Genomic DNA, 21,531 nt, shown 5'->3' with positions numbered 1-21,531 from the left:
CCCTGTAGCTGGGGGCGAGAGAACTTAAGGTTTAATCATTTTGTAATGCACTTACATTGCCCGTTTTAGATTTGTCAGCTGTCATAAATGAACTGCAGTTTTATCCCGGGACTATATATAGAATTACTATTTATATATTTTTTCATCTGCAGCTTATGCAGTTTAAATGGAAAAAAAAAAAAAAAAAAAAAGAAAAAGAAAAAAAGAAAGGAAAGAGCCAGGGTGGAGCAAGGGGGGATGCACCCTTGGCTGTGCTCTGTTCAGAGAATTCCTCACTGCCTCCCCACTGCCTTCACCTAAGCCTTGGCTTAGGTAGTTGACATTTTCAGTAAAAGAACACCCATTTTCAGCAGACTTTTAATGTTATGGGGAGTGAGGCACAGAAAAGTTGCATGCGAAAATGCAGCCACATAGAAGTGGTAGTTGGTGAACTGCTCTGTGTCTCACGTATCTATCATTCAGAAGAACCTAACTCCAGGAAATCCCCTCCCATGGCATCACTCCTCACCAGTTTTTATTGAAAAACCATAATATCCTTCTGCATTCTAAATTCTGACTAAAAGCCACCCACGTTACAGCTTTTTGTGTACGTATTTTTAGCAGTTCTCAAACAAAGACAATTCCTCCTTGGACTGCCATGTCCCGCTGCTTTCCCTGCTGTGGTTCCTCACAGCATCACTGGAGATCTCATGGCGCGTTGCAGACTGCCCGAGTGCTGATTAATGTCCTTGCCAAGAAAAGAAAGAAGGGCTTTGCAAATGGATTTGCCTCTCCTATCAGCTCAAAGTACTTGAATGTGTTTGCTTTTTTGGGGCAGCCATTTGGAAAGAAATCTGAGGGAAACTTGAGAAAGTAGAACGTCCTGCTGGTCTTAAATTCCAAATATTCCCATTGTCTCCTCTTTTAATCGAGTTCTTACTCTGAAAGTGATTTCTGTAGGGAGTTTTGCCTTGACTGTTCTCTCTACTGCTACATCCTACAGGCCAAAGGAATTCTTTTCTCCAGGAATAATAGTTGATGTTTTTTAAGGAGCAAGAATACCCCTGTTTTCATCCATAGCATTTACCTACAAAGAACATGATAATTTATACAGCAAATGCAGCCTGTGCTTCCTGCTGGACAGCCTGATTTATCGACTGTGCATCTGTTTCATATAAAGTGCCCTGAGCAGAACAAAAACCTCCATTCTAGCAAAACCAGGACAGTTTCTCCAGTTTTCAATAAATCATGTTCTACCTGTGGGATACCTTGTTAACGACTATACACTAAATCCAGAGGGGGTTTTCAGTTTTCTTTTTTTTTTTTTTCCCTCTTTTCTTTTTTTATTTTTAACTATCCATCCCAAATATTCCGAGTTTCTGGGGCCATTTTAATACCCTTGTTGCCCAGGCAAAACTCCTTCTCATTTCTGAGGGAGTTTGGCATTAGTAAAGTGGCTCCATCAAATATCTCATTAGTAACACACATCTCATAAACCAGCCTTGTAAAACCACGAGGCAAAATCTTCCTTCATTCTGCTTGTAGTTTACATCTTTGCCTTTACCCAGCCAACTTTTTTTCTGCACAGGATGGAGCTGAATTTCCATTAAGGAGCCTGATTTCTATATCCAGGGAAAATACCTGGATCCCCTCTGTGGAAAAAGCTTCCTTAGAATCATAGGATGGTTTGTGTTGGAAGAGAAGCAGAGGACAGTTGCCTAAGCAGGACAGTGAAGGGAGTGAAGGGGCTGTGGAGGAGAGGGATGAAGTTCCAGCAGAAAATGCTGTTCCCCTTTGAGCCCATTCCTTCCTGGAGGAGATCCCACTCCTCCCCTCCCTGAGCACAGCCAGCACAGCCCTGCCACGGGGAATGCTCCTCGCTTCTGCTGCCAAGCTCTCGCTTTGAGTCTTCAGCACCAACTTTCCCCAAACCACCTGAGGTTTTAGGAAACTGAAGGATGGGAGAAAATCTATGTTCCCAGTGCAGCTCCACTGAAAATGTGTAAGTGCAGCCAAACCAGGCCCAGGGGGGCTGCGTCTATCAAAGGCGCTGATACAAAGCCAAAATCATCGTTTGAAGATTTAAATTGATGTAACTGGGAGTTGAAATTGTTTTTTTACTGAGGGCATAATTCATGCAGGAGGATGCTTATAGCATCCAAAGGCTTTAAGCTATTGTTACAGTTCTGACAGTGAAGCACAGAGGTGTCTAGGGAAAAGGGAGTGCATTCCTGTAAAACACCCCCACAGGGAGCTGTGGCAGAGCTGGATCTCATTTCCTACCCTGTGGGCTGGAGCCTCACTGCATCTGCATCCCCCTTATTTCCCTTCTTGTCTGCTGAGCTGCAGCCAGGCCAGCAGTTCCTCAGCAGGGCTGGAAGGGCTTTGCAGCACCAGATCCATCTCAGATCCACGACATCCACTGAGTGTACCTCCCTGGAGAGGACTCTGAGGAGCTGACCCAGAGCACCAGGATCTGAGGCACACTCTGCCTCTCATCTGGGGTTTTTCTTGGGGACAGTGGGGGTCTTGATTTCTGACAAGACCTCTTCTTCCCGCTGTAACACAAATTGCCATGTGAAAACACCACAGATGGGATGAGCGAAGTCCTTGACCTCGTTTCTTTGCTGCACAAAGCCAGGTGGTGCCTCTGCCAGTTCCACTATTGCCAGTCAGGAATCAAACAGCTCCCTGTCATTAAATTGCCAGTCCTTTGTCCCTGGGCATAGTGCAAAATAAAGTCACCTTTCCAACAGTTTGCCAGCTCTTGAGACGTGTTGCTATTTCAGTGTTATCTGCAGGGCTGTTTGCTTGGCCCAGGGGATGTGTCACCAGGCTGCTGGGCCAGACCTTGGGGACAAACCAGGCAGCCTGCATGTGACACTGCTCTGCAGGGGACACGGAGGAGCCCTTGGGCTTGAGGACACCTGGGTCTGCTTGTTCCTTTTCTCCTCAGCAGGAGTGCCCCAGGCTGCACCTCACCCTGCTGCAGCCCCAGGACAGCTGGCAGCAGCACGGGGTGCCCAGGGTGCCATTTCGGGCTTCTTCCTCCAAGGAATTCTTTCCAAAACACTTTGGTCTGTGGTGGTTGTGTCCATCCAGTGTTTGATAAGGACAGTTTCTGTTTCAGCCTTTTTTCAGCTGTTTTGTCTGTCTTTCTGATGCCTTTGCCAGTCTGGCCAGGACTGAATTTGGCCCCTGATAGAAACTTCTCCATTAATCAGAGATTTGCCTCAGTGGCAGGGTTGTTCTGACTTCTAATTAAGTTTACAGCTTCTAATTAAATTGATTTGAGATCCTGGGGTGGAAGGCCTTTTAAGAGAAATGATATATTAAAAATTTGAGATTTTTTTGCTCCAACAACGTTTTTGTGTAAGACTAATTTTAACATCTAGACGTGAAGGATGGGTAATCCTTTCTCAGGCTTTGGCAATGTTAGCTGAAGCTTTTTCTCATTCACCTTTATCATGGAAGCAATAAAAATTTGCTAATCACCTTGAAAAAGTTACTCATGTCAGGGTGAAATATTTGGCAAGCAAACACAGCCAGGATCAAAAAGAATAAAGCTGCTGGACGGAGGAGGTGTGTGAGACCCAGGCTGCGACTGTTTCCCTTCTTCCTGTGGTGGTTTTCAATCCCAACACCCAGATAATTAATAAGTGCTGTTTGAGAGGGTGTCTCGTATCCCACTCCTGAGCCAGCCACTTTGAACAGGCTGTGGCTGTGAGCTGCACGTCATCCTCAGTCAGATAAACTTTACAACTTCATTTCTCCAGACTCAATCAACCAAATCAAATATTTCCCATGGAAGATTTGATTAAATGTCAATAAGATGTGGCAGAGAAACTTTCAAAATGATGAAAATTGACCAACACACTCTCCTTGCTTTTGTATGTCAAAGTTATCTTAAATCTTAATAAACCCTAATCAATGCCTACTTTATACTCACACATAAAACAACCCTTCAAGGGCCTCCCTTGGGAGACTTTAAAGGGTGTTTGGGGTCAGAGCAGGTCCTTACATGGTGTTTCCTCCAGGGCCAACTGCACATTTGTTCACTTTTAGTCCTAGAGAGCAGGAAGCCTCATTGCCTTCGTGCCCTGCTTGTGTTACAGCTTTTTGTGATGGGAGCTGAGCCACCCCTTTGTCATTCTGAGGGTGCACTGAAACATTATCTCCCCAGTCCTGTCTTTGGAGAAATGCTGAGGGTTTGACTGGTGCCTCGTTTAGGATCACTAAGATGATGAGAAGAAGAGCTGTGGATTGAGATGTGAGATACAGAACTGTGATGCTCCTGTCCTTCTTCCCTTGGTTGTGCTCTGCTCCCAATACCTGGACAATGAATAAGTGCTGTTGGATGGGTTGTATCATCTAAGGAAACTGAGAAAACTTCACCCCCTCCAAGGCTCTTGCCTTTAGAGATCAGTAATATGCAACAGATAAAGGGCTGAGAGGCTCGTGGATTTTTAACTGGGAGATTTTTTTCCCCCAAAGTAATGATGACTTCTTGAAAATGCCTTTTTCACCTCGAAAAGAGATCTTTAGATAAAGCTTTTTTTAACACTCTGAAATGCTTTTGATGTTTAGAATGAAATTTCTTTCCAGATATGCAATCTGAACCATATTCTTGATGTTGAAAGGTAAAATAATTATAAAATGGAATAATAATAAGGCCAGAGAGGAAACAAGAAGTATTCAAAGTAATGTAAGCAGATTCAGGATTTTGTCTGAATTTTCTTTCACTTTTCAGTTTTTATTCCTTTTCTCCTAAGCTAAAACAGAGAAATATTTCAGAATCTGCCACATGCAAAAACATTTCCTTGCCCAGCTCTAATTGCTCAATTGAATTATTTGCAGACAGATCACAACTCCCTTCAATTAATCAGTTCCATGAATGCTGTTTTCCCCCATCCCTGACCCGTGGCTCATTCATGGACCCCACGCTTGTGCTGATTTGATTTAGCTCACGTGGCCTGGGAGGTTTTCCTGTTTGCACAGGCCCTCAGTTAAACTCAGGATTTGCATACAGCTTCTAATTCTCCCTTAACATTCACCCTTCCAAAACCTCTTCTGCCTCTGACCTCCCATGCTGGGATGGATCCCTGTGGGAAGCTGATGCACGAGGAGCACGAACCCAGCTGGAATGAATTTGTTTAAAAAGCTGGGAGGACTTTCACTGAGGTTTTTTTGGAATTGCTCACCCAGTCCTAATTGCTTTATAAATTTAATGGAGTTAATTCTGGCCACTGGGTGCTGGATCAGGGGTGTAAAGGCAGCACAGAGTCACAAAACCTCATCCCTTGGCACAGGGAAAGTGCTCAGGGGGAAAATGAGGAGCAGGGGAGAGACCTCATGCAAGTGAGACTTCAGATTCCTCTGAAAGAAGTTGGAGGCCAAGGTGATGGTCCTGGAGATTCTTGAATTTCAGCTCCCAGAACCCACAAAGGTGGTAAGGAACTGGGGTTTTGTTGTTGTTGTTGTTTTGGTCTACTCCCTTCCTCTCAAGAGCTGCTCACTGGAAGCTACAAGAAAATCAGGGCTGCCAAGATATCTCAGTGGTTCATGAAAAACTGTTGAGCTTGGTTCTTTTGTGAGTTTTTGGTCTGTGTATTTCTTGTTTACTTTTGTAGGATTTCCATAAATTCCAGTTTAGGGTAAATCTGTAGTTCTCCTGTTCCTTTGTCAGTGGAAGGAATCTTTAAGAATGTCAAACGTTTCTGCTGCTGAGTATTGCAGGGATTTTTACTGCAAGGTAAATCTGCATTTTACAAACAGGAATGCTGTCCAGGTGGATGATCTGATAATGTTCTCCTCAACTGAAGGTGACAATAATGATAGGAAAGAAATTGGTCTACTTCTGTGCATATCCCAGAACGTTAATTTCTCTGGTCAAACCAAGATTCTGAAGAACAAAATACTAAAATTGCTTAAGATGAGGCTTAACAATCAGCCAAATTCCCTTTGTGTCTCTTACCTGCTCACCCAGAGATAGACTGCAATCTGGCTTTGTAGATGGATAAGAAGAGTGAAGAGCGGGGTAATTCACAGAAAGAAAACTATATTTGCAAAATACCTTTTTTTGGAGTGTTGCCTGCAGAGTCATGCAAAGTTTAACTGCTAAAGGACCCCTCCAGAGCCTGGCCTGGTGCAGAGGAAGGCTGCTCTGCTGTTGTGCTGCCCCAGGCCATGCACAGGCTCTGCCCCTGCTGTGTCCCCTGCTCTGGTCTCAGTTACTGTAAGCAAAGCCCCCGCGGCCAATTCACAAAATTAACTTTGGAGAGCTCTGGCTTTATTTCTGGTAGTTCAGCACCTGGGCTGTTGTTTGACAGAGCTTGAGGTGGATCAGCCAGACTGGGCTGGGCAGTCCTTGGCCACACCAGGGCAGCTGCAGAGAATAAAGAGCCCAACCATAGCTCAGAGTGTCAAAGACAGCAATAAAACCTTATCAAGAAGGCATCACAAGCCCCTAATGAGAATCAGATGCAGCATAAAGAGGCCACAGGCATGCTCTTATCCAGATGCACAGGGAATTATGTACATAAACACTGGATAATTTGGTTTTACATCTTATTTTTCATCCAAAACTTCAGGGAGAAGTGACTTGGTTACTGGAAGTGGGAAACTTTTCCTACTGTGCAGGAAAGCTGCTGTTAAAAGCAATCAGGGGTTGCTCCCACAGAGTTTGGGGGGATGGAGCTGCCCTGGGGGACCTGACAGCTCCACTCAAGGTGGTCTGGAACAAACATCACAAAGTGCCCAGCTCTGGCTGAGACCCTGCAAATGAGAAGCCTCTGGGTCAGGAGAGGTGAGCCAGAGCCCCCATAGCTGGGGCAGACAGTGGTGTGGGGCTGGGTCCCTCACACAGAATGTCCTGCTGCTGGAGCTGGGCCATGGAGCACGAGCAGAGGGGGCTTTGGGCTCAGTCTGAGGGCTGCAGGAGGGCTCTGCCTGCTGTGCTCCCTGCCCCTGATGTTCTGGTCTCCAGGCTGGAGGGTCAGGAGGCTGTAGTGCATTAGTGGGAGATCTGCTTCCCACGTGAAAAGCTTTGCCTGCCTCGTGCTGCTTGTGGTTGCAGATATGACTGCACGTGTTGTGATAGATGCAGGAAACCTGGACTGAAATGCCAAGGGAAGGGTGGCTGCCAGCTCAGAAGGGCTGGAAGGCCTTTGGATGATTTTGGTGTTAAGTCTGGCTTGGCCTTGGTGAGGTGCATAAAGCTGGTAAATTGCAGGAAGCCCTTGCCTTTAAAATGAAACATGCCTTGGGCTTCACCTCTGAGTGCAAGGTGCCATCAAGGGGACTGGCTGGATGTAATGGAGCTGTGTCTGCTCTGAGGCTGCCTGGCTTGCTCCCAGGACTGACATTCCCAATCTGATTTAAGAGGGCTCACTCCAACCCCTGCACTGCAGAAGTCTTTTCACTCAGGGGGCCTGGTAACAATGGGACTTGTTCTCCCCACGGATCCAAACCTGCCTGACAACCTCATTCCTCTCCACCACAGAGCTGACTTGACAAAACCCCTGTCTGACACGTACCACAGAGCCAGCCCAGAGCTGTGTGCTGCCACCAGCCCCCTTGCCAGGAAGGTTTTTTACCCTGTGCTGGCTCAGAGCAGTCAGTGCTGCTTGGAGAGCAGAATTATGTGTTCAGGGCAGATCTGCAGGAGTGTAAATGCTGCTGCCTCCCACTGGGAAAGTGATGCCCTCAGGGATTTGGCCCTCTGTTTCCCATGTATTTTGGTGTGAAATCCTTTGCCAAGGATGCATCTTCCCAGGAGCACCACAGGATAACCAGAGGGGAGCCCAGCATCCAGCAGAAGCAGCTCCATTACTCCCAGAGCTGTGCAGCTGAACCAGAATTGTGTTAATTGCCTACTTACCTGTGAAAACCTTAAGGTTCAGCATTAAGGGCAAAGAAATTATTACTCAGGGGATATTTTAATGAGCAGAAAAACCTGTATTTTGTTTCACAAGTCACCTTTTAAACATTAAAACTTCCTGGGCTTATAATTAGAAATTTAATGTTTTGTGAACTGCAGTTGTTCAGAAACTATGGGGGAAATGGTTTATTTCCCAGCTGCCCTCTTGTTTAATGAATCCTCTCTGTTTTCTTTTCCAGTGGTTAATAACACAGCACTTATGCCCACCCTGTCTCACAGAGGAATTTAAAATCCATAGGGCACTTCTGATTATTTTATATACATATGTAAAAATTCAGGCAGTCAGTGAACCATAACTAATGCAAGTGTTTGGCTGTTTGGGAGCAGAGGAGAGAGTGAAGGAAAGGCAGGCAGAAAGGACCACGGACCCCCCAAGGGCTGTCACCCCCTGGCTGATGGGAGCCAGCCTGACAGGCAGGGTGGCGTGGGGGCAGATTCTCAGGGCAAGGACTGTCTCTTCCAGAGGCCATGGCACCATGCAAAACACTTAATAAATGACAGAGTTTAGAGGCAATTAGGTAATTGTACCTCTCTGCTGTGCTCCTGAGCTCAGCACACACTCCAAGCTCTGGGCTTAGGCAGGTGTTACCTTGATCTCTGTAAAGCTGAGTTTTTGGAGGGGTTGCTTTGTTACATGTTTTTTTTTTCCTCTCTTTAAGTCCAAAAACTGTGGCAGGAGAGCTGCTGGCTGTTTCCTGCTCCTCCTGAGGGCACCCAGCTACTCTGCCCTTCCTAACATCTGCAGCCCCAGCCCAAGCCATGCCAGGGCAGTGTTTTAATGCACAGCACTCCCCATTCCAGGGGTAAATGCACACATGGTGGCGAGGCTTGGGGTGTGTAGGGACACCTCCCTGGCAGTGCTGTGGCAGACACCACCACTGAAGGAAGCTGCTCAGGGAGGAGAGGGCCAGAAATAGCGACCAAGAGGCTGGGTATGGCTTCAGACTGCCTCCTTGTTAATCTCAGAGCAAAGTCACTGAAAATAATCCTGACCTTCCCTTCCCCATCCATTTGCCAGAGGCTGTCTAATGGTTCCTGTTCATGGCAAAGGACCGTGGGCTGCCTGGCTCTCCAGTGAGCTGGGCTCTTAAGAAGAGAGGCTGATGGGGCTTGGGCTTGGCACTCTGGAGCCCTGGTGACTGTTTGGCAGGGAAAAGGGGCTTATCTCAACTGGGTGGATTGCAGGAGGGCACATTTTTGGGTCTGGCTGTGCACTCTTTTCCCCCTTGAGGGAAGCAGGTGTAAGGGAGAGGTGCCCAGCAAGGAGGCAGCAGCACAATGAGCCTGAAGGATGCCTGGCTGCAGGAGGAAGCTTGCAACCAGAGAAGTGGGTTTCTCCAATCTGGAAGCTGGGTTTTTAAGTGCAGAAGCTGGCTCCTCAGTGGGAACATTTGGGGAACAGCTGGTATCAGCTATCACTGCTCCTCCTTTTCCATGGGGATGGATTGCACTGCTGTAAATCACTGCCTTGGCAGCAGTCCCTGTTCACACCCCATGCCTTGGTAAAACCGTGGGCTGGGAGTGGAAGTTGTGGAGAATCAATCCTGGCTTTCTGCCACCTGGGAGTGAAGGCAATCCTTGGGTACCATTGGGTGAACTTTCTAGGAGGTTTTTACTGCCTGAGAAGTGGTTGTGAGGGACAAGCAAATTTAGATCTAACCCACATGATCTACATATAGCAAAAATCCAGATACACCCAGAAGGAAAGAAGGGAAATTAGGACAACAGAAGTTGATGGGCTGAAAACTTAATTAACATGTTTGAAAAATTTGACCTGATCTCAGGCTCTTCCCCGCTCTCTTTTCCTTTGTCGCTATTGGTTTGGTTTTTAATATTACTGCTTAGGATAAATTTTACTCTGAAATTAGGAATAAATTAGATCAGCAACATGTCAAGCTAATGTGTTAATTCTGCTGCAACACAGTGGAAACACGATATAACAGAATTCTCCCCATGTACCTTCCTCTGGTTTACTCTGGGGCTCAGCTAATAATCTTGCAGCCCTGTAGCTTCAAGAAGGCAAATAACAATTCAAAAGTTTTCTCTTTATTGCATTCATCTGTTGTGCTGGGATGAGGAGCAGCTCCTTGTGATACACTTGGAATAACACATCTGCTGCTGTGTTATTCTGTTCTGTGTTACATCCCAGCCCCTTCCCTTGCTTTCCATGGCAAACAAGCAACAGAAAGACAAATAAAGCCACGGTTGCCATTGTCAGTGCCAGCCCTTGTGCTGCAGGCTGGATGAAATATCCACACAATCATGGCACCATCCCATATTTATTTAAAAATATTAAACTCTTTATAATGGAGGGGTCATCAGCATGCTGCATTCATTAGCCAGGGCTCCAGGGAAGAGATGGCAGAGCACAAAGAACACAAACAGGCTCTACACAAAAGGAGCAAAGAAGCATCCTTTGGCAATGTCAGTGCTGAGCAGCAATTACAACCAGCAAAAGTTAAAATACAGGGAATTCCAACACTCTGAGTACAGCAGCCAGTCCTGACTGTCAGGGAACCTGTGGTGGGATTCCCACGGGTGTAAGGAGGTGAGGTCGGTGCTGCACACTAAAACATGAATGGATTTTCTTTATGGAAAGAAGAATTAAATTGCTGCTTGTGTGGAGAACCAGCAGTGCTGGAGGCAGGCAGGTGTGCTGCAGGTCGGGGAGGGAGACAGGGCTGGGTTTGGGCCAGGGTTGCATCCTGCAGGATGCTGAGCTTCCCTCTGAACGGTGGGGAGGCTGCCAGGGCTGGAAAACATCTCTTGAGGGGAAGAGACTGCTCTGCATGACGTGGTGTGGGTCCAGCACTGGCTCAGGATGCTCAGAAATGGCCATTTGACCTTGCAAAGCACTTCTGGGCATCTCAGGGCAAGCGGTGTTAGAGTCAATGGATAAAAGGGGGGAGTGGGGGTTGTGCTCTCTTGTGGAAGTGTTTCTGAGCAAACAGAACTTGAGGTTGCTCCATGCTATTGCAGTGATTTTATAGCTCCTAGTCCCCTTCATCTCCCACTGAAATCTGTTCAGGAGGGTTGTTACTCCTCGTGCCATTCCATCCCTGCTGATTTTGCATGCAGAGAAATGCTGCTGTGGTCTTGAAGCTCACAATTAGGATAATGAACTGAAAGAGGTCAGAAGAGATGAAATATTCATTTTTGGCTTGCCATGCCCTTTCAGGAATTAATTTACACTGGGCAGTTATGTGGTACTTTTCCTTTTATATTTTCTTTTCTCATTCTTTTTTAAAATAGACATGGACCACATCCAAAACCCAAAGTGCTCAGATGGGCTTTGGAGCTGTCCCTGGCTCTTTATACTTCCCATTTTCCAGGCTGCCTTCTGAAAATGTGTTTTAGAGGTTTCTCACTCCAATTTTCCCGCTACCTACCCGCAGGATTTTAATGTTTTTAGTGACAACAAAGTTGCAGCTGGTGCAAAGTGGCCAAAACAAAACCAGGAACTGTTTTTCCCTTCCTTCTCCACCTCAGCGTCTTCAACCTCCCTGATTTCTGCTTTAGGTCTTTCTTCCCTCCTGCCCTGAAATTCCACTAAAAATTCCCCAGCTTTTAGCAGTCCCTGCAGGCACAGAAGGAATGATCCTTAATTCCCAATTTCCATTCTGCTGCTGGTCTCAGGGCTTTTTATTTCAATGCAGAATTATACAGAAATTCCTCCGGGGACTTTTCACATCCATATTTCCTTGTACCTCTGCTGCTGAATCATCTAGGAACTGAAACTTGCTTGGCTGGAGAGCAATGTGTTTTTATAAATTATCGACATGCTGAAACTGGCCCTGGTCCAAGGCAAGCCTTCCACTTTGCTAATGTGCCTTGGGTCTAATCCCCACCACACTGAGGAGGATGAAGATGACTCATCTCCAGCCGGAAAGGCTGGATCCAGGACCTAGTGACACATATGGGAGGTGGAAACCGGGAACAGATATGCCAGGAGTGAATTTGTAGCCAGCACAGAGCTGCAAACACAACTCTGTTGGTTCAGATGTTGTCTCCAAAGACTCACTGGGGAGCAACAGCTCCCAAGAGCAAGTAATTCACTGCAGGAGCTCTGATGGGTTTGTTTTTCCCAGTTCTGGATCTCTGCTGGGCAGTGGACCGTGTCTGTCATTGTACAACGCAATTCTCTTTCCATGGATCTGGATCTTCACCTAAAAGCTCATTTGATTCAAGTCAGGAGTTTTAAGACTTTATTCTACAGCAATAAAGAAAAGAAATGAGCCTGGCAGTAAAAGGGTGTTGAGGGATGTACGGAGATATGGTGTCCATCCATTCGTGGTGCTGCTTGGATGGATTTATTGCCCAGGCTTTTCTGCAGTGGTCTTGGGGCTGTGGAAAGCCTCCATGACGTCATGCTGAGAACTGGGAGTTGAGCTGTTCCTGCTGTGTGATGGGAGCAATATCCTGATTTATCCCTGCTGCAGTGGCTGCCTGTGACAGGTCTGGCAGGGCTGTGCAGTGGATGCCGTGACCTCTGTGGGCAGAGCAGGAAGGTGGAGCTGCTTCCTCTCCGAGCCTGCCTGCCAGGGACATGATTCAGATTTTACAGCTAATTGACTGCACTGATCTTGCTGCCAGAAAGGGATAATATTCAATGAGTGGCTTGTCTTTCAATAGCTGCAGTCCAAAACTCTGCATGCACCTTATAAAACCAGTCCTGTGACTTGGCTGACTGATTGCTCGGGGGCACAGACTCTCCCACGACCCCCTCTTTATCTCCTCCCTGCTGCTCTGTGCCTTGCAGGCAGTCCCTCACCTGGGCTATGTGCTGTGTGACTCAAAGACAGGATTTGATGTGATTCCCCTGTATCTTTCTGTTCATGTTTAAAGCCTTGCTCCACAGAGGTTAATGAGCCTAGTGGAAATTAATGCATCAGCCCCTTCTAGCAGGAGGAGATGGACTCTAAGACAACCAAAACTGCTGGGGGCACTGGTTGGAAACCCCCTTAGCCCCAGCCCCCTTGAGCTGAGTGCTGGGTGTTTTTGTGGAGAGCCCTGAGCCTGTGGCTGGAAGGCTCAAGCTAAGGAGCTCATGTGGCAGACAAAAACCCATCAGCCCATCCACAGCACGAGGAAGGAAATTTGGGGAACTTGTACATACCACTCTGAAGAGGTTGGCATGTGCTGCTGCTGCTGCTTTCTCCTCAGCCTGCTCATCTGCCACCAGAGTTCATTTGTTAACACTTCTTCCCCGAGCTGGCTCCCAGCAGAGCCACCACGGAGCTGATTCTCATCCCTGCCCGCGCTGGGGAGCAATGCCAGCTCCAGGATACAGCCCGTCATACTTTGGTGATGATGCCTGGAAAACACGGAGCAAACAATGCTGTAGGAATAACTGAGCCCACATAGACTCAGTGAGAGCTGTTCCCATGATGTTTGCTCAGCCCCTGAGTGATTTAGCACACAGGATGGGCTGGCAGATGATGCAGCGAGATGCGCTAATTCGGGCCCGCAGTTCATGTGAAAGAACGGCGAGACGGGCTGCGAGACAATGAGAGCTAATATTAGGACAGCAGGCAGGGAGTCAGGAATCCCAATCCCAGCTGACCTGCTCCCAGGCCCCAAATCCCTCTTTGGAGCTGTCTGGAGAAAAGGAGCATCTCCCTTTATGCTCGGCCGGGCTAGCCCTGGGAGCCGTTTGTCCCAGCCAAGGCTGCTGGCTGTTATTCCCTATAAATAGCAATGATGATGATAATCTTTCCATAGGGGGTAAGGCATGGTGGGGTAGTGCCTCGTATCAAAGCTCTGCTGCTTTTGTTGGACCCAGCTCAGATGTGCAGTAGAGGCTGCTTTAACAACAAGATGCTCTTGTGGGACCAGGGAGGAGGAAGTTGATCGGGGATGTTTCTGCATCAGACACCGCCACGAATTCTTCTGCTTCACTGCTTCAAAGAGCAAGATGGGGTTTGTGCGTCTTCCAAATCACAGAGTGATATCTCGTGGTGTGTTAATTGGCTCTGCTCCTGAGAATATTTGTGTGTGCTCAGCCTTACACATGTGGCTTGTCTGATGCCTGTAAATTACTCTCAGGAGCAAAGTACAGCCAGGCCCCAGATGGCTGCAGGATCAGGCTGTGCTGTCTGCTGCTGCCTTGTCTCTTCTGCCTTTTGCCAGGATTGTAATTCTGACCCAGAGAGGGATCTCCCAGCTACTCCTCACCATGAAGGAACAGCATATCAATACTGCTCCAAAGGAACTCCTTTTCCAAACCTTCTGCTTGTCCCATTATTGTGCCTTACTGCTACCTTTTTATTTCTTTTAATCTTGCTGAGGGTACTTGGACAAACCTTTTGTGGGGATGAAATCAATTCTCTATTACAGAAATCTTTCCTCAACTCGGTGTTTTTATGAGGGAAAAGGTACTTTTGCAGTTTATTCCTTATACAGAATTGCTATTGATATTCTGTGTATTGATTCTTTACTTTTGAGACAAACAAACCCCTTCAAAGTGGAGCTGGTGGACAAGATAGTGCACTGATACAACCCCAAGTGCCAGTTAGTTTTGGGAAGCTGAGCCTTTGTGGCTAGTTTTATTTTCAAACCAAATCATGGGATTGACAACTCTACTCAAGTTGTTTGAACCAGACTTTGCTATAGGGAGAGATGGGTTATTCCCAGCTTTTTCTTCCTGATCTTTTTCCATATTTAAGCCATTAGACTTTAATACACATCCACCACAAGGGACTACTACCAACTTACTCAGCAGGCAGCATGTTTGAAAAGGGCAGACTTTGCCTCTTCTTTATGGCTCCATAAAGACTTAAAGCAGAAATCTTTCCTGATGCAAAAATCCTTAGTTTTCAGGATTTTTAGGAGGAATGAATAGGAAGTTTTGTGTTGAAAATACATAGAGAAAATAGAAAGAAGAGGACTGGAGAGGTGAGGCAACAGGGGAAGGACAGGGAACAGCATCTCCACGAGCCTCAGCAGAGCAGGAGTGGAGTTTAAGGATACAGTGAGGCTCTCTCTGAATCTGCAGAGGGAACAAGGACGATAAGAAAGGAGGAGAGAATGAGGCTCTCGAGCTGAAGTGAGTTTGGGTGAGTGTTGGTGCCTTGGGCAGCTGGGCTGAGCTCTTGCAGCACAAATCAGAGGTGAGCCCTTTTCTTTTTCAAGCAGCAGAAGCAGAGAAGTGGAGGTTTATCAGCTGAGACAGGTGAATTGGGATAGCTTATCTTAGCAGGACACAGCTAGTGTCTGCTGAAGAGTCTTTGGTAACTCATGTGGAGACATTAAAATAGCAAAGAAAAATTCCTGGGGAAGAATGTGACTTAGTAAGACCCAATATCTACCAGACTAGGAGAGGAATTTGCTTCTTCTATAGCTTGATCATGGTCAAGAAAGTCTAGGAAAAAAAACCATTTTGTTTTGTATTTTGTATTGTGTTGTATTTTATTTTGTATTTTTATTTATTTTATTTACTTAATTTTTTCATTTTTTATTTTTATTTATTTTTGAAATTTTTTTTATTTTAACATTTATTTTTCGGTTTTCTTTTTAATCTTTTCCTAATTTTTTAATTTTTTATTTTATTTTTTATTTTAAATGTTTTTCTTTTTTCTTTTATTTTTTATTTTTAAAATTTTATTTATTTTTATTTTCAAATTATATATTTTTATTTTATTTTATTTTTTATTTTTGGAAATACTCCTGTGGGTACCAGAGACCTCCACTCCAGTAAAATCTGTCCCTAATGGACACTGCATTGACATTTCCTTCAAGTTGCTACAAGAAAGTGGAAACATATGGCAGCCTTAGCTTCTCCTGCAAAGCCAATCTGATCCCTGCTCTAACCAAGAGGCTTTGCCTGCTCTGTGCCAGACTTCAGAGCTTTTCAAGCCTGGCTCACTCCATGCCAAAAAGCCCCACCCTGGAACAGGACAGCTTCTGCAGGGAAGAGATGCCTGAATTAAATTAATAAACCTGGGAATACAAGTGCTAATGAAAGTTAATAAAATCTACAATTTGTAATGGATTCTCTAGAATCTTGCTTTTTTAAAATGACTGGGCCCCCTGAGGCTGGCATCCTCACTTCCAGGTGGTCACTCTCACCCTCTGTTTCCACCCAATAAGCTCAACCACATCCCAACATACCCAGCCTATTGTGTGTTATTTAAGCCATAGGATATGACAGAGCATGTTTTATGGAGCCATTAATTCATGCTGTGGGTGACTTTAACCACCCAAGAAGTATATTAATGGTGCTATAAAATACACCCCAGAGTGTCTTAATATGGTTATGAGATTGATCTTCAGCTTTACATTCCACTATGTGTGGTATTATTGAAATAAATTGTAGAGGAAGGTGACATGAAGTCCCACTATGGGGTGAGTTTCCTTTTTCTTCCCAGCATCCTGTGGTCACAGGCTCACTCGGAGCCAGCCCTGGCTGGGGTTCCAGCCACCCTGCTGCAGGAGGCTGGAATGTCCTGCACAAGGGGAGGCCTTTGGGATGGAGTTTGCTGGCCCAGCTCTGTCCCTGGGCTTAGGCAGGACCTGTCTGTGCTGGCTGGTCAGTGGCATTAACCAGAGCTTCTCATGTCCTGGCACTTGGAAGGTTTGCTGTAAATACAGGGTTGGTTCAGTGCCTGGAGCTGGGTCATCTGTTGAAATGTTTGCCAGGACTCAAAGCAGCACCAGCCCATCTCTTCCTTGCTACCAGAGAGCAGCACCAGCCTGTTGAAAAATCCTGGATGCTGCATGGAAAATTCTCCTCCAATAAGAGTTAAGTGGGATTGCTATAAAAATAATTCTTGTTTGGGAAATAACCACAATCCATGGCTTTCCTACTGACAGATTCTGGTAGTGTGAGTGTGCCCACAGGAAACTTCAATGTCTGAGAAACTGGGTCTTGTTTAAAGTCTTTCTTCTCTCTTTTTTTCCAGGATCTATGTGCTTAGGCTTTCAAAGTGCTGAGACCCATGATATCAAAGGTTTGGGGCTTATCTGGAAATTAAGAATAAATTCTGCTGTATTAAATAAGCTGTACTTTCATTTGCAGTATTAATCATTGTCATCTTTCTTTATGCTCTCTGGTGGGAGTACATGGCTGTGAACTGCCATAAACCCACAACATTCTCAGTGACTAGACATGGTTTTCCATTCCAAAAAAAGTCAAACTGTGGTTTCCTCAAGTTTTAGTAGCAAAGCTGAGAGAATGAGTTGATGCTTGGGGGAGCTTTGACCCATTTTAGAATCCAGGACACAGCACGAAATTTTAGAGATGTTTGAGACCAAGACCATGGGTCAATATTCTATTTGAAAGATCCATTTGAGCTGTTGTGTGTTTGTAGCAGGGCCCAAAGCATGCAGAGCACCTTCTGAAGGAGGAAGAAAGATCAGCTTTCTCATCCTGACAAATTATCAGCTGCCAACATATGGACCAGAGCGACTGTAGACAAAAGAGCAAAGGAATCAGGCTCTGCTTAAAGGCCTGAACCCACCCAAATCAGTTTTCACAGTGCTGTCGTGGGCTGTGAGCTGGTAAAGAGCATGCAGACCTGCAGGAGATGAGGCTGGACCAGCTGCTGCACGTGAGGTAGGATGGCTACAGTGAGCCCTCCTCGGATGAGCAGTGTGCCCTGAGCTTCTCCCTGCCCTGTGTTAATGTTCAGCTGTTCCCCAGGTTGGTGCCCTCTGAAGATTCCTTTAATTGCTGTTTGTGAAGTGCTTAGAGACCCTCACAAAAAGGAGAGTGTCATTGTTAGAACTGCAGTTGTCAGAGATGAAGACAGACTGTTAATCATTAAATCCATCCCCTGCAAAGGCAGGACCACTGTCCCTGGGAGAGAGGCCAGGCTCTGCAAGGGAAGGCAATGCCAGGATTGTGTGGAGTAATCACCCAATTATCCATCAGCTGGTGCCAGGGGCTCTTCTGGGCAGGAGCAGCCAGGCCATGGGTCAAGGGCTCAGCACTGTTAAAGCCTGACCAAGAGCTTCCTCTAATAGAGGTGGTCAGAGCAGCTGTGCCCTGAAATAATCTCCTTGCAGCAGCAAGGTGCTGGGCAGTCACAGTCAGCAATCAGGACAGCAAAAAACCTTGGCTGTATTTGAGCTGCTGTAAGTGGTGAAAGCTTCCAGGATCTAGGGTGATCCAGACTGACCACCTGGATACAAGGTGATAAAATGGTAGGAGATTGGTCCAGGACAAAAACTGAAAATCTGAAAATGAAGTTCTGGTTGAAGTCCTGTTTTTATTATCAGCAAGAACAATTTTGGGAACACAGTGGCCCAGACATGAGTGCAGCATTAGGATTACAATGGGGACAGCTCACATTTTCATTCCTGTTGCAGTGTTTGTAAGCAAACTGAAAAGGACCCTTGGAAGTCTGTCATCTCATAAATTTTACTCTCAAAACTTGTTTTTCTAAATAGTCTTTTCCAAAATTTTTTCCATGAGGCATGAGTAGTTCTGTAAGATCTATTCAGGGCAACCACAGCTCATGTGATGTTCACATGGATCCCAGATGATTTTTAGCTTGGCAGGGCTGTCACATAAGGCATCCTGCAAAGTGATGGTGATGAAAATACGTCACACCCAGCGCTGGGCTGCGAACAAGGGGCTCCCTGCACCGTGAGCTCACGTGTGTGACACAACTATCAGCCAGTGCAAAGAGGAGAGAGAAAGCCTTCCCCACCAGCCACACTGCTGCTCTGTAGGGTTTACAGTCTACAGGAGCATGTATTGCCCAGGGGATCCAGCCTGATGACCTATCCACTCTTTACTGGTGAAGGCACAATGAAAAGTGTGCTGTCATCCTAAAAGTGACAAATGGGGCAGCTGGTTACTGAGCCAGGAAAAGCAGATGTGAGGCAGTTATTGCTGCTCAAACATAAGGCATCAGCACGGCTTTGAGGATGAAAACAATATGAAAATAAGAAAACTCTTGGAAGCAAATGGGGGCTAAACACAGCAGGTACACTGAACTTCATGACTCCACTTCTACCTAGGAAGGCAGGCTCTGCCCCTGTGTTGGAAGGACTTTCCTGAGCTCTGGTAATCCCATCTGCTTTCCCTGGAGACCTGGACAGAGGTGCCTGAGGCACAGGGGATGGAGCTGACTCACTGCTGTGCTATGTGACATTGGCCAAGCCTTTCTGGTGCCTGGCTGTGGCTGTGCCACTCGGGCTGGGCACTGCGGCTCCCGCGGCTGCAGAGCCGTGTCTGCAACGATGGGAGCTCTACAAGATAGCCAGATGAGAGACTGCAGATGGGGAAAGGAGGATGGAATGCAGGGGGTGAGGGAAGGACAGGCTTCCCTGCTCCATCCTGGACTGGGAAAGTACCCCGGTCACCTCTCAGGTCTGTGAGCTAAGCCGGCTGATCAGCTGGCCCAGCATCAGACGATGTTGGGCTGAGCTCCTTCCCCAAGCAGCGATGCTCGCCGAGCTGCCGCCTCTCCTGCATCGCGCATCACCGCGGGACACGCTCGGCTGGGGAGATGAGAGATGCAAGAGCGACGCGGGCACAGTGAAAGTCTGCGGGCTGCAGCGTCTGAGCGCACATTAGGGCAGCACAGGCAGCCAGAGCAGACTCTTTGTTTCCCTGTGTCACTTCTCAGTCCCGATTAGCAGCAAACATCTGACAAGCGAATTCCTTGCTGGAAGGGGTTCGGTCATGCATAAGACTGCTCAAAATGAGGCCTGGCTTTCAGGTTTGGAAGCATGGAGCATGACCTGGAAGGGACAGCTGGTACATGCACTCTTGCTTATTTTCCCCTTTTGAGTTTTGCACCAGTTCTGGGTAACTTTGAAGAGTTTTGGCCAAGGACAAACAAATGGATGCTTGTCCCTTTCCCCAGCAGCCAGACCTCACTACTAGTCTGTCCAACTTCTAAACAATTACATGAGGACAGGACAACGTGAAAACATTATTAATGTCTCAAATTCGAGCACTCAGTCAAAAACTGGAGTGGAGAACTAAGAGTAGGAGTGCAACTTTCACTCAGCCTTGTGCAAGCGCTTTGATACCATTTTAATGACGGGCTTGTGCAAGTTTTTCCTCAGGACTTGTACTTTGTGTCCTCTCCTGTAACAACCATCTGGAAAGCGCAGGTAAGAAGTGATCGCAGCAGTGTGCAACTGAGAAAATCCTAGAAATCCTCCCGGGAAGCAAAGATGGAACATGAACATGAGCATCTCCGGGGCCGCGGGGCAGAGCACCCGCGCTCCGGCCCCGCTCAGAGAAGGACGATTCTACCCGGGGGGTTCACCCTCGCCACGGCCCGGGGGGCGCCGGTACGCACTTTTCCCTCGGGGAAAGTTGTCCGTGGGAGCGGGGAGGAGCCGGGGCCGCACGTGGGGCGGGGGGCCGCGCCGGCCGGGCCGGGCCGGGGGCGGGGAGCGGGCGGGGGCCGGGCCGGGCCGGGGCGGGCCGTGCCAGGGCGCCTGCGCCGGCGGCGCGGAGCGCGGCGGAGCGGGACGGACCGAACTGGAACAAAACAAACGGCGCTTTGTATCGCCTGAAAGGCTCCGCGCCCCGCGCAGCGCCCGCGGAGAGGGGCGGCAACACCGTGCGGCTGCCGGATTTGCTTTTTCAGCGCTTTAAAATTATTTTTAATTTTTTTTTTTTCTTAATAAGAGGGGAGAAGGGACGGCGCGGAGGGGCGGGCGGGAGGCGGTGCGCGCCCTCCGCGGGCGCGGGGCCGTGCGGGCGGTGATGGCCTGAGCGGGCGGCGGGTCCGCGCCCCCTGCGCACCTGCCGAGCGCGCTCCGCGGGCGCGGAGGGACGCGCAGCGCCATGTCGCGGGTGGTGCAGAAGAAGAACCACTGGTCCAGCCGGGTGCGGCAGTGCGCGCTGACCCGCGGGCCCGGCGGGCAGCTGGGCTTCCCCCTGCTCGGCGGCGCGGAGCACGGCGAGTTCCCGTACGCGGGCGCGGCGGCGGGGGACGGCGAGGCGGCGCTGAGCGAGGGCGAGCTGCTGCTGGAGGTGCAGGGGGTCCGCGTGTCGGGGCTGCCGCGCTACGACGTGCTGGAAGTGATCCGGAGCTGCAAGGACCCCATCGTGGTGAAAGTCGTCCGACAAGGTGCGAGGGGACGCGGCGGGACGGGGGGAACTCGCTCCGCGCTTCCCGCGGGGCTGCGGGTTGGGTGGCCACGGGCGAGCGCGGTGCCGGCGGTGGCGAACAGCAGCCCTTCGGCTGGTGGCCCCGACAGAGGCACCCACGCGTGTGCGCACCTCCTTCGAGGGCACTGATGCGCAGGCACCTCCTGTCCGGACCCGGCTGCAGCCGCCCCGCAGTCGCCCTGCGCTAAGCGCCGCGAGCAATTGCGTGAGACTTTCCCAAAGGCACCGCGGAGCCGCCAGCGCTCCCTGCGGGGAACCCGCGCTTGTCCGGGGCAGCTCGGTGTCCGGCTGACCCTTGGAGAGGCTGAGGGAGATTCACTGCTGGGGGAATGGGGCAGGAATCCCCTCCTCCAGCAGCTGTGAGCATCCTTTGGAGCTGCTGAGTGGAGTCTTGTTCTGAAAGTGCAGCGTGTGTTTGCCGGCTGCCAGCGTGGGAAGAAAAAGCTTGGACCCTCCTGCATTTTCCCTCTCTGGCTGAAAGGCTGCTCAGATTTACCTTTCTTCCCCCAGTTTGCCCTAGGTGAGGGCACAT

At 48.2% G+C, this 21,531-nt stretch overlaps 1 protein-coding gene across 19 annotated transcripts in view; it reads left to right on the top strand.

Annotated features, from left to right (window-relative positions):
- Positions 1 to 20,339: 20,339 nt before the first annotated feature.
- MAGI1 (membrane associated guanylate kinase, WW and PDZ domain containing 1) overlaps positions 20,340 to 21,531 on the top strand; it is a 331,729-nt gene continuing 330,537 nt past the window's right edge. For all 19 annotated transcript variants that reach the window (XM_084214795.1, XM_084214798.1, XM_084214791.1 and 16 more), the window contains exon 1: positions 20,340 to 20,958. In XM_084214795.1, the coding sequence (XP_084070921.1) occupies positions 20,673 to 20,958 (286 nt within the window). In that variant the 5' untranslated portion in view covers positions 20,340 to 20,672. The remainder of the gene's footprint in view (positions 20,959 to 21,531) is intronic.

The sequence above is a fragment of the Fringilla coelebs genome (genome assembly GCF_963513975.1).
Source record: "Fringilla coelebs genome assembly, chromosome: 13".
Taxonomy (NCBI): domain Eukaryota; kingdom Metazoa; phylum Chordata; class Aves; order Passeriformes; family Fringillidae; genus Fringilla; species Fringilla coelebs.
Note: the sequence above shows the minus strand (reverse complement) of the source record. Positions and strands in the feature narration are given on the sequence as shown.